The sequence below is a fragment of the Taudactylus pleione genome, unplaced genomic scaffold (genome assembly GCF_031769625.1).
Source record: "Taudactylus pleione unplaced genomic scaffold, aTauple2 ptg000201l, whole genome shotgun sequence".
Taxonomy (NCBI): Eukaryota; Metazoa; Chordata; class Amphibia; order Anura; family Myobatrachidae; genus Taudactylus; species Taudactylus pleione.
In genome coordinates, this window is record NW_028284603.1 from 7,010,258 (window position 1) to 7,023,745 (window position 13,488).

Below are 13,488 nucleotides of genomic sequence, written 5' to 3' on the forward strand. Positions count from 1 at the left end.
TAGGCTGCAACTCCAATTAGAGGATAACTAGAGCCCCTCAATTTAGAAAGTATTCATAAAAAAAACAAGAACATTAAAGCAAACACCCAGCCCCTGTTTTTTGCTGGTTGAACTTTCTAAATAGGACTTGCCTTATATAATAATCTGCAGTACACCTTGCGAGCCACTGGAACTATTTAAAAGGATTTCCTTTATTCCTTGGATGGATATATTATACAATGTAACAATTCTATAAGTGTGTATTTATATGACTAATGCCACATCTCCACAAGCAATACTGTACATCTGGAAATGTTCCTCTCTGCTTTGTTAATAGTAGGTTGGTAAGGGTTGGGTATGATATCACAGCTGTTGGAATGCCGCTGGTCGTAATACCGACAGCGGCAACCCGACAGCCTGAATACCAACACCCATAGGATGCTATAGTAAGTACTTTTCTAATCCCTACCCTAACCCACCCTCCCCGGTGCCTAAAACTAGTGCCTAAACCCTCCTCCCCGCACCCTAACACCCCCTACCCATAACCTAACCTCTCCCCCTAGTGCCTAAACCTAGCCTCCCCCTCCCTGCATTTTAATCCTAACACCCCCTCCCCGGTGCCTGACCCTAACCCTCTCCCTAATGCCTAACCCTAACCCCACTAGCTAATGCTACCTTCCCCCTAGCACCCCGATACTTACCTTTGGGATGTCGACCTGTCGGGATTTCGGCGCCGGTATTAAGACCGTCGGCATCCCACACACCAGGATGCTGACTACATCCCGGTTGGTAAGGCTGATGAGTGTGTGATTGTGATTCCTTTATCTAGTCTCTCTCATCTCACCCTTCCTTTCTTGACCTGATAAATGGATTTTATTGTACTTTTCTATCCACTTAAAACATAATTTATGCCATTCATTGTAGAACTCTGAACATTTTAGAGCATATAACGGTTTTTCCTTTGAATATTTTATATTATATATATTTTTATTTTTTCTTAATGCTCTGATAAGAGGAGTTGTGACAAGTGCTGTGTAGGTGTGGCCAGAGCCACATAGGCGTCTACACCCCATACACTATCAGCCACACTGTCTACCTAAACACATACTAATAATAATAATAATAATAATAATAATAGAAAAATTACATTGTTTTGTGAGAAAACTAGAAATACAATTTTAGTACTTATGATTTATGACCGACTCTGTGGCCAGCTAGGCAGCTAGTCATTTTCATGCAGCCATGATGATGGGCCTATTCTTATATGGAGACCAGGAGCTGTAGCTCCATCCACCCCATTGTTATTATGACCCTGCCATTCTCCATACCAAACACTATGGCTCTTGTTCTAAAACTACAAAAGCTCTTTCACATATATAATTAAAAGTTGTCTAACTAAAATTCCACCTAATTATGTATATTTAAAATGCATATTTGATGCTTTCAAAAGCTATATAAAACTCTGGGCATTTCTGATTTGATCCTTCTGTAAGCGTGAGGTGTGCTTAGATCCACTTTCCTGCTATTAGTATGTACTGCAGAGTCCAGGACATCAAGTTATCAATCAGGGAGTAGAACCAAATAGATTTTCCTGGAAAATACCAGAATTCCCAAGTGATACCCCAAGAGTAGACCCACATTATTCTCTCTAAATGGAACCCTAGTGCATCAAAAGACTTTAATGGGTAATCCCAATTTTCACAAATGGGATGTAATCATTCTTCAGTGGAATTTAAGGTAGATACTTAATATTGATCTATGAATTCTAATGGGTACCCCCAAAATCACCATTTAAATTCAATGGGCAACCTCTTTATTTACATGTGGAATCTAATTGTACCTCTTCCCCCTGTAGTCGCCAAGAGTTTAGTCTCTCCTGTGGAAAAACCCACAAGTCGCAGTGCCCAGGCCATCTGCATAAAGCAGAGGCTGACTAGCAGGATTGGTATGAGTGACATCAGAGGCAGTCAACAATTCCGGCTGCTTACACATTGATAAGATAGGTCAGGCAACAGGTCCACGTGTAACAATTGGCAGTTAGTCAAAAAGAAACATTGACCTAATTAACTTATGCTAATATACCTGTTGCTTAGACAAGGGGACCACAGGCAGCCTGATTATATAGTGAATGGTGATAACTGCACTGTGAATGCCATTAAAAATGTGTGCACTTGCAACAAGAAGCCAAGTGAGATGCAACTAATAGTTTAAGTAGACATGGCCACCTGAACAAACAGAAAGCTGGTGTCCAGAGGAATATAATAAAAAAAACAAACAGCGGAGTGGTATGCAACAGCTTGCTGGGAAAAATCTCTTAAAGCTGTGGGTGATGGGAAGATCACCTACACGCACCAGTCTTCAGACTCAAGTGCAGATGTAATCAACCACAAACTAGTATTGGAAATAGAACAAATATAAACACATTGCTGAAATATACATTACAAACAATCTAATATGTATTTCTGGGGATGTAGTGAACATACCGGCGGACGGGATGCCAGCCATCAAAATCCCAACGTCAGAAGCCCGACCCGGGACTAAAGACAGGCGTTGAAATCCCTACGCCGGACTCTCGACAGATGCCATACCGATTGAAGGTACACTGGGACGTCTTGGCTGTTAGCCGCAGGGGTGGGTCAGGTTTAGGCACCCCAGCAGGGCTAGGGTTAGACTTTGGTGGGGGGGGTGTTAGGGTCAGACACCACTGGGGGGACGGTTAGGTTTAGGCACTAACGTGGAGGGTTCGGGTGTGGGGTGGGTTTGGGTGGAAGAAAGGAGGTTTAGGGTTAGGAGGAAAAGGGGGGAGGGTTAGTATACTTACCCGACCCGTCGGGATCCCAAGCATCAGGATGCCGCTGTCTGCATTTTGACAGTAGGCATCCCGACTGCTGGTATTTCATACGTAACCCGTATTTCTGTTATTGGAAGAATAGTTGAACAATAAATCTTGATTAAAACATGTATTTAGGGAGCTCTAGAGAGGACAAAGAGTAAAAGACAAAATTTATTTTTATGCAATTTATATGTTTTTGGTTTCTTTATACATAACAAAAAAAATAACTTGCTTTTTTAAAACTAAAAAAAAGTAAAAAGTAAAGCTTTCTAGATATAATAAAATGATTCCAGTGACTTCTCTCCTCTCTATATTTGGCCTGCTCCCTAGAGAATGAGCACACTAAACCAAGCGCTCTGAACCTGTAGGTGACAGAAAAGATAAAATGATAATTTGCCAGATACTTTAGCATGAAAGAGCCTGTCAATGTCAAGCCTCGGTTCTCTGGACTGGAAACAGGAGGTTATCTTGCAGTGCTGTGGCTCGCGTCCATGTGGTTCTGTGCATTTTTTACATTATAGCTAACTTTGCGGTGGACAGCTATGCTGAACGTACAAGTCAATATGGAATAGGGGTCTTGAACTGAAACAGCCTGAAAAATGTATGAGATACTCTCATCTCTTCCTTGCAGATGTGTTTTCCTTCCAGGCAAAATCAAATGTAATACAGTGAGACCTAAATTAAACACGTCCTCAAAAACAGCTCTGCAGATGTAAAGCCTCTGATAGAGGCAAACACATTACCTGGAAACTGGCACAGGAGAGATGGCACTTTATTCATGTTGCAAACCCTGCCAATCCGTTGTCGATTTTGCTTTTAAGTTTTTTTTTCTTTAAAGTAAACAAGGTCTATATTGGTAAGCAGGTATTTACTAGCCTTGGTGGGGTATTGTTAAATTCTCTAGGTTACTTCTCTGAGTAAAGTTTTAAATTTTTTATTTTTAACTTTCAACATAACAATAGCACACAATACACATTAGGGTCCAGTTGTTCTTATTTAGCTTACACAAGGCTATACCACAGCTCAGCATAATCTTACCAACTATATCACAGGAGAATTAGGACTTAACCAACCTGGATAAAAACAACAACTTTGTAATGACAAAAATCAAATGACAACACCAATAACATACAAAAGAAAACAAAATAATAGGTAAAAAAAATAAAAAAATGCTTAGACAGCAATCAGTTAAGTTGATGGCGCTATATATATGTATTTAACACAATAATTGTTTTGATATGCAGATGGTTTTCACACTGACATTTTTAGACCGACAAGTCTCAATCCCTATATTACATCAAATGTTAAATTGTATATTTAAGCTAATATAAATTATATAATTAGTTGTGATGAGGATAAGGCTCAAATAAGCAAAAACTATACATAATCACATAGACGATAAAAACGCTTAGGTAATGTGTCTTTCACCTATAGCTTGCAGTCTAACAGACAATCATACCTCCTACATGGCCCGATATTTGAGGGACTGTCCCTACTAGCAACCTATTAAAGGGGCAGAGCTTGGGGGGGGGGGGGCATTGGAGATACGTCTTTGGCAGGGTTTGGTTGGATCGTGTGAGGTTTTGGCGGATTAGTGCGAGGATTGGGCAGATCATGAGCAGCATCTATTATGTCCAATTTGGCATTTGTAAACGTTGAGAGGTATGAGAAAACAGATGATACTATATACCTATAACTACAATGGCCAATTCCTTAACACAGTGTAATCTAGGCAACTACCAGTAACACAAAATAAATTATAAATAATTGCAAGGAAGGTTCAATATTAATGTACCTCTAGAGTAGGGGTGGGCAATAAGGGAATGGGTATGATATACCGCGGTGGCAGCCCGACAGGAGCAGAGTGCGACGCAGCGGAAGGCCGACAGCGCTGGAAATCCCGATCGTGGATAGGTAAGTATCCACTAACCTAACCCCCCTAACCCTCCTTAGGGGTGCCTAACCCTAACTTCCCCCCCAAGTGCCTAACCCTAACCACCCCTTCCCCGCTACCTAAGTCCCCCGGGGGGTGTCTAACCCTAAGACCCTAAGTCCCCCCCGGGGGTGCCTAACCCTAACCCTCCCTCCCCCTAGCCTAACCCTAACCCTCCCGGGGGGGTGCCTAACCCTAAGTCCCCCCCGGGAGCCCTAAACCTAAGCCTCCCCCCCCGCGGCTGTCTGCTCGCGGCGCCCAGCATCACTACGATCGTGATGCCGGGCGCCCGTCTCCCGGCATTGGGGAAATGCGGGCGTCTACATCTAGACGCCCGGCATTTCACCCATGCCGGGATAAGACAGTCGGGAAGCCGGCTGCCGGTATATAGGCAGTCGGCTTCCCGATTGCTTCCCGCAATAAGTGACCCCCAGCTGTTGTAGAACTACACATCCCAGCATGCCCAGCCACAGTTTTGATATTTGACCTGCTAAAACTGTTACAAGGCATACTGGAATGTGTAGTTCAACAACAGCTGGAGGGCCGCTTATTGCCCACTCCTGCTCTAGAGCAAAGTCTAACATAAAATTGACTGTGTTTAATTTTGTATAGCTAATGTTCAAGTAATTTATAAGACATGTAAGACCTGATTCAATTAGCCGCACTAAATAGCGCCGGCTTATAGTGCTCGGGCATTTAATGCAGATTTCGGTTTACCCCCTCCTGAGACTCGAACATATATCAGTGTTAAGTAGAGCTGTCTGCCCTTATCGCAGGAAGCCGCAAATGGTTTAACCCATAGCTCCGGGTACTTGTCCTGGGATGTATGGGTTAACGCACTTTAGCTGCAGATTTAAAAGGTGAGGAAAAAGACTTGTAATTGAATATCTCTGGGCGTAAAAGTCTGAGGCTACAGCACTTTTCCCCGTACGGTAAGGTATCAAGGCCATCTAAATAACATCTGCTCCATGGGGACCACCAATGCTATGGGGCCAAGAGGTAAAAAAAGGGGCCCGTCGATGTAGGTCCATGCTCCGCTCTAGTTTTTGAACATATGCAGAATCCCTCCGCGTTAAAATAAAAAAAAATAAAAAATTGCTATAGGTCCCAGAAATAGAACATCAATCCCCTGGTGTCACCTTTCAGTGTGTTGTAATACAGTTAATAAGTCATGTGTCTCTGTTTACGGGATAAAATAATAAATGATAATCAGATTTAATTCATCCCTGAGAATCCCAATGAAAAATATTAATCTAAATTAGCATTCAACTATCTTCGCATAAAACAGAGACCTCCCAACAATATAGAAACACGAATAAGAATGTTTATGGGGCAGGAATTACAGAATGTATAGTATAAAGCCTTCAAAAGATAGAGAAAAGAAAAGTTTGGAACAATACCCCAGTTTCAAAGTATCTCCTAGGACACAGGTTCTCAAACTTGGTCCTCATGACCCCAAACAGTGCATGTTTTCCAGGTCTCCTCACAGTTCCCTCAAGTGAAATAATTAGCTCCACCTGTGGATCTTTTAAAGTGTGTCAGTGAGAAATGAATACACCTGTGCACCTGCTGGGTGACCTGGAAAACGTGACCTGTGTGGGGTCCTGAGGAGCCACTGTCCTAGGATGATCGCAAAACATACAATCATTCATTTCATTGTTTTACGAGCAGTGAACTAGCCCAACGAATGAAACTCAAATAATTTTTCTTTCCGCCGTTCATTTAATTGTTTGAAAACGCATAATTGTGTGATGGCTTTTTGTATTTTGCAATAAAAGTAAATAAATGACATCATAGTTAAGGTGTACCTTCATATCCAGAGATGAGAGCTTTTCCATGTGTTTGTTTATATCGGGAGAACCCGTCTTTTTTGTAAACTGGATAAGACAAAGTTTGTTTTCCTTGAGAAATGACAATATCATGAAAGCGTCTGTAAATACAGCTGGAACACAAAGAGGATAAAAAAAAGTGTTACCTTTGTACTGTTGCTTTCTGGTACAAGAACAAATGATATCGGCTCAGCACAAAGCCAATTCTGCAAGCCAGTGCTTTAAATATTACATCTGTAATCTCCTAAAGTACATCAATATGTCATCTTGCTAGTACCCCTTGGAAATGAGAAATAAAGCTCACAGAGGATTCAGAGGAAAATACTAAATTACATTATGCAAAGCTATGTATCATATTACACGTGCTTTATTCCTTCAGCTTTCTGGCTGTCTCCCTCATCTTTCTGTCTCTGTATATTTCCAGCCATGCACTTCAGGTGTCATTTCCACCCTATTGTACAAAATAAGCCAACATTCAAGTTCTGTAGGTTTTTCCCCAAACCCAGGCAGGCCTCATCAGGTCCAACACCTCGCCAAGTAATCCTATCAGCCAAATTTACTGTGTATAATTTTATGTACATTAATTATAAATCACATGTTGGCAGATGGACGAGTGACACAGGAGCTGGATTTGCAGATAAGGAAAAAAATAAATAAAATGAAGTACCTCAAATTGGCAGACATATAATGGAAGCAGCCATTTTGTAAAGTGTATGGATATTCAGCCTATAATATCAGCAGGAAATAGTGCCATCATCGAGTCATGTGATGTAGCCGGCCGCTGGCTGGGACGTTATATAGCAAATTCAGCTCACATATTTAATGCCCTCGTACGGAGTTGGTGGCTGGATTGGGTAAAATAGACTGGGGTTGGGGGGCTCTTTTTGCCTTATATGTGGTTTGAATGTTTAGACAGAAAATGATGTACAGCAAATTTATCACAAAATATTTTCATTCTAATTTGTATCGTGTGAAAGGCACAAAATGTTGCCGTGTTGCAAACAACACAAAAGCAACTGATCACTTAAGGCAAAAACATGCTAGAATTCTTATGTTACTAAATAATACATGCCAATGTGATTGGGTAGAGATGTAGTCATAATGTCTACATTGTTGAAATTTCAACACTGAACATATTGTCACCTGCAGAATGTCTACATGTAAAATGCCGACATTCAGCACAGACAGGCCGAGGAGGGTTAGGCTACTGAAGGAAAAGGTTAGGGTTAGGCACGATCAGTGACGTGCGGTGAGGTAAATGGCTGAGGAGGCACTGGCTAGTATCAGAGCTAGATTTACACATACATATATGAAGCTGAGGTGCAGCAGTATATAGAGCTGGAAATTTGGTGAGTTATGATCAGGAATGTGCAGAAAAGGTAGTCAGGGGAGGCAGTGCCTCACCTGCTATACACATTTTACTCCAGAGTTTTGACTATAAAAATGAGTAGAAAAATACAAAGATGATATTTATTTTCTTTACATTATTCTTGTCATTTTTATAGTCAAAACTCTGGACCAGTGATCGCGCTGAGTGACAAAATATGTGGGTCCCAGGGACCCTCCATTTTAAATAAATGGGGTCTTATCTGACCAGTTCTGGTTCCCATCATAATTTATGCTTTAGAGGTCCCCCCATATGTCCCTCAGCCATCACACATCCCCACATACCCTAAAGCTGGCCACACATCTAAAGATTATCTGTCCAACCAGCCAACTAGTTGATTGGTTGGAATGAAAATCTGGTAAGGAATGGGAGTAACGGATGATCAGCAATTTGCTCCTAAATGCCAGAAAACAGATGAAAACGGTCGTCAGACAAGTTTGATCAAACATTTAACAAACAACAGTTTTGTCCATTTTCCGGCATTTGGGAGCATATTGCTGATTGTCATTTGCTGTCATCAGTGGCGTCACAAGGCGGGTGCGGGGGGTGCGGCCCGCACCCGGGTGTCACCCGCCGAGGGGTGACACCAAGGTGCAGGATCCCCCTCAGTGACAGGAGCCGGGTGCTGCACTATAGCATTAAGTGCAGCACTCGGCTCCTGTCAGTGAGGGAGCCGGCACTGCCAATGCCCGCACCTCCTGCACCCCCCGCCGGGCATCACCCCATTGATACCTAATGTATCATTTTGTTAACCACGGCCACGAGCCGGGTTCGCGCCGCGAGGCCACGCCCCTCCCGAAGGCCCGCCATGCGACGCCACGCCTCCAACACACCCCCTCCCGAAGGCCACGCCCCCATTTCGGCAGGTGCCGAGCGCATGGCGTCCCTCCCCGCACCGGGTGTCACCGTGGGGAGGGACGCCACTGGCTGTCATACCTTACTAGATTTTCATTCCAACTAATTGGCTGGTTGGATGAAAGTTAATCTAGTGTGTGGCCAGCTTTAGAATGCCCATCTGATACCGACAACAGCAACAGACCTCCCCACATGCCCCTTAAATGCATGTTTAATGCCTCCATGATCCTACACACATGACTTGTATGTACACAAAACCCATAGTAGTGAATAAGGCATTAGATAATAAATTAATATGTGTGGTATATCCCAGAAAACTGTTTTTGGAGGTGCTATGAAAATATTAAGAACTACCAGGATGTATGTTCAAGGGACCACAGCACATACTCATGATATCTGCTGCAATCTCCTAGTCTTCACGTTAGGGCAGGCAGGGGGCCTTTCAGAAAGGGACACTTCAGCGCGCACTCAAAAAGGGGCATGGTTACTCAGAAAAGAGGACGCGACCTTGAGTGCCCCCTTTTCATCACTGTAGGGGGGGGCATGCCCAGCACTCACGGAGATGCTGGGCTGCCCCCAAGCTATCCCTGCAGTGTGAACAGATGCCATGCCAGACACTGCGGCCCACGTAGAGGAATGCGGGGGTTCTGTCTCTTCTATTTGAAGAATAGATTTTACAGCTCTCACAAGTGCAGATATATTCAATTTAGAGGGCGGCTCCTCCTCTCCGGAGAGAGAGTCAGAGTGAGAGAGGTCTGCATCTTCTGCTTCCCCAGATGATAACGCAGGATCTGATAGCTGGGTGGACTGGGAAGATAACACAGCACGCTTAGTAGGTTTACTACTAAGGATACGGGGTTCTCTCAATCACCCAGACACCGAGCAGATGAAACCAACGTGATGCTTTATTTTTCCACAGCACACAGCCACAGATAATATGTCAGGACAAGCGGTAAATATAGTGAACAGGCAATAAACAGGTAGCAGTCCAGACAGAGGCAGTCCCAGTAGAGTATAATGTCCCAGAACAATTCCACGAAATAGCTAGAGACCCTCAGTCCTCACAGTAGAAACTATCACTGATCACACTTGCAGTGAATAGCGCATAAGTCCACTCAATCGTTTCCAGGACCCCACACGTAGAAACTATCAGAGATCACACAGCAGTGATAGTCCCTGGGTCCAAACAATTGTTTCCAGGATCCCATACAGTAGAAGCTAATCACAGAACACACAGCAATGAATAGCGTATAGGTCCTTGCAGAATTTCCAAAGTATAAATCCACAGAGAACTGGTGATGCGTTCCACTAGCACCTTAGCAGAGCGAGGCCTCTTAGCCAAAGTCAGCGACTCTTCTCTCCTTCTGCAGCATTTACTGAAAGAGTAGAGGTAGCCGCCAGACACTGCACTGAGGTAGAAAGTACCTCTACCCATGGGGGAGGCAAAGGATTGACAGGGAGTACCTGCTGTGGCCTTCCCATAGGGGGAGCTACCACAGGGACCTCTAGATATTCCACAATTTTGCCATCTGTGAAAAAGAAGCCCAGGGTGGGTCCTGAGGAGAGGATGCTGGGACTGAGGGACCAGGTGCCGTATAACAAGACGCACATATACCATCTTGAATGAGATCCTCTGAAGCTAAGCCTGGTAATCAGGACTTTCAAGACACCAGAGTGGGAGCAGCAGGCTGCTTGATATTCTTGTCTTTGCCAGACATAGCTGCAAGGATAATTGTAGCACACGATCTGGCACAGTGCGTGAGCAACCCAGAAATATGTGATAGCACTCACAAATATAGGTAGATGTTAGGTACAATGAACCCCCTATACCCCAGTATGCCAGGGTTAAAATGAAAGAAAGGGAAAGGTATAAGCTGACAGTTATAGAAAAAAAATGAACAGACAGCAGCGCTAGCACAAGTCACATACAATGCAGAGTATACAATATAACTACAGTGGGCACTAAATTCAACTACACAGACCGCAGTGGCTGATAGGAAATAGGTCTGCATAACCTGGCTCCTGGGAGAGGTATACAGGGAGACCGGACCCAACGTTTCTGGAGACCTGAGGCTGCAGAAAATATCTGCCGTGAGTCTGCGGAAAGTGAGGGAGGAGCAGCTCAGGGGCGGCAAGACCGCAGTGGAATTGCACCCTGAGCCGGTGACCGCCCTGCTAGCTAGGTCCCCCGGAGCCCCGCCGAGGGTACCTAGCCGAGAGCTAGAGTGGCGGCGCTGCAGAGGGTATGATGGAGCGGCAGTGCAGACGTCCAGAGGACTGACAATCACTGCTTGCTCTATTATGAAAAAATTGAAAGAAAAATATATCATAAAAATAAAGCTTGGGCTGCTTAATAGCAGCCTCACTGTTCTAACGGTGATCCAGCTCCTGCCGGACACCAACGAAACTGAGCTGCCTTCAGGCTGTGGGCGGGGTATAGGGGGGAAGGACCGGAGCATCCTGGTTTTGAAAAAAGCTTTGCTGTTGGTGTCCAGTTCTCCAAGGACCACCTATACCCCATTGTCTCCCTGTGGAACCCTATGGATACTGAAGAAGAAACTATTGTATTCTATTAAATCTGGTACTGGAAGCGCTAGTCCAGGCTTTCAGTTCCAGTGAGGATGCGGGAACCGTTAAGCCGGATAGGCTGATAGACTACCGACTGGCCTGGCGAGTGGTGAAACTACTATTTACCCTGCCCTGGTGACTTTTTTTATATTAATAAATAGCCCGAAAGAACATTTTCTTTTGCTGCATGAAGTGTTAGAAAATCTCAATTTCAGAGGTGTCTTGATAAATAGACACCCAAATCCACTATAGGTTTTGCAATAGGTTGTATTGGATGGCAGTGATCTGATCTGAAAGTCAATATGGGGAAATTGGTTTCCATGAATTTATTAGAATTATGAGACACTAGCAAATGTAATAGATTGAGGCAGAAATATAGGCAATAAACTGCTTCATCTAGACTATTTTGAAAAAAGCAAACATTCAAAATAAAAGAGAATTGAGTGCTGGTCAGATAATGCAGTTTGGTGTTTAACGCTCCGTCACAACTTGTCTACTCAAGACAAGAAAAACATAAATCTTTGATGCTAAATAACAGGTGCAATCGGTACTTGGTACTGGGGGTTGTAACTGCAGCATTACATGCAATTACTTGTTGTGTTTGTTGTGTCCCCAGTGGCAATAATTAGCCTACCTGTTGACACACTATTCCTAAGGTGCATCTGTTAATGTAGGCAATTGATTTGCACATGGGTGTAATTACCATCACTGATGGGGTTGGAAATGAGCTTTCCCACCAGGGTCCTGTCAATCACCAGCTTCTCCAGCTGTGGCCCTGAAAGGCTTATGGACACGAGCACACCTGAACTGAACAGGAGCTGTAACAAGAAGCAAACAAGAACATTCAGATGCTAATACTGCTTGCACTTTTCAAATCCCAGGCACTGTATATAAATGCTGACAACAAACCTGTCAAACTTTCAGTACAAACAACGGGTAACGATGTAATAATACACAATACAAATAGAATATGTCACTATAATTACACAGACTGCATAGAACATATCTATTTTATATTTCGAGGGCAGCACAGACGGTGTAATGGTTAGCGTTACTGCCACACAGCACTGAGGTCCTGAGCTCGATTCCCACTATGGCCCTAACTGTGTGGAGTTTGTATATTCTCCCTGTGCTTGCGTGGGTTTCCTCCGGGTACTCGGGTTTCCTCCCACACTCCAAATATATACTGGTAGGTTAATTGGCTCCCCACAAAATTGACCATAGTGTGTATGTTTGAGCATGTGGAAGGGAATATAGAGTGTAAGCTCCACTGGGGCAGGGACAGATGTGAATGGCCAAATATTCTCTGTAAAGCGCTGCGGAATATGTGTGTGCTATATAAATAACTGATAATAATAATAATAAAAACAATAACATGATGAATAATTCTAAATATGTCACAGATCCTGTGGCCAGACATGTGATCAGCACACACACAGACACGGAGAGCAAGCACATAGTTATGCTTGTGCCCTACTATGAAGCTGGCCACACACAGGCAGACCAACTTGCATCCAACCAGCCAACTTGGTTGGAATGAAAATCTGGAATGAAAATCTGGTAAGGTATACAATCAGCAATTTGCTCTCAAATGCTGTAAAATGGACCAAAAACTGTTTGAACAAATAGTTTAGATCAAACATTTAACAAACTTGCCTGAATTACCATTTTCATCTGTTTTCTGGCATTTAGGAGCAAATTGCTGATCATCAGTTACTCCCATACGTTACCAGATTTTCATTCCAACCAATCAACAAGTTGGCTGGTTGGATGTAAGTTGGTCTAGTGTATGGCCAGCTTAAGGGTAGAACCACTTTAGGGCTACACTTCAACATTTGATTACCGTACATGGGAAAAGGCAGGCCATGACCAGCATCCCTATGACCACAGCATTCTGGTTGTGGTGTGCATATTAAGAAAGACCACCGGCATCAGCATAAGAAATATTCTATGCCTATGAGCTGGTCCACACCGTCACCTGCTGACATAACGTAAAGTGTATTGGACAACCTGTGCAGCACATAGACACCCTGCATAAGCTAGAAGTGTGAGCACCCTAAAATGGTCTAGGGCTTGGGTGTGGACACACACACACACACACACA

The 13,488-nt window shown here is 43.6% G+C and overlaps 1 protein-coding gene across 5 annotated transcripts in view; it reads right to left on the reverse strand.

Annotated features, from left to right (window-relative positions):
- WDPCP (WD repeat containing planar cell polarity effector) overlaps nt 1-13,488 on the reverse strand; it is a 373,120-nt gene that overhangs the window by 207,588 nt on the left and 152,044 nt on the right. For all 5 annotated transcript variants that reach the window (XM_088477497.1, XM_088477498.1, XM_088477496.1 and 2 more), the window contains 2 exons: nt 12,088-12,202; nt 6,554-6,687 (listed from right to left, as the gene is read on the reverse strand). In XM_088477497.1, the coding sequence (XP_088333623.1) occupies nt 6,554-6,687; nt 12,088-12,202 (249 nt within the window). The remainder of the gene's footprint in view (nt 1-6,553; nt 6,688-12,087; nt 12,203-13,488) is intronic.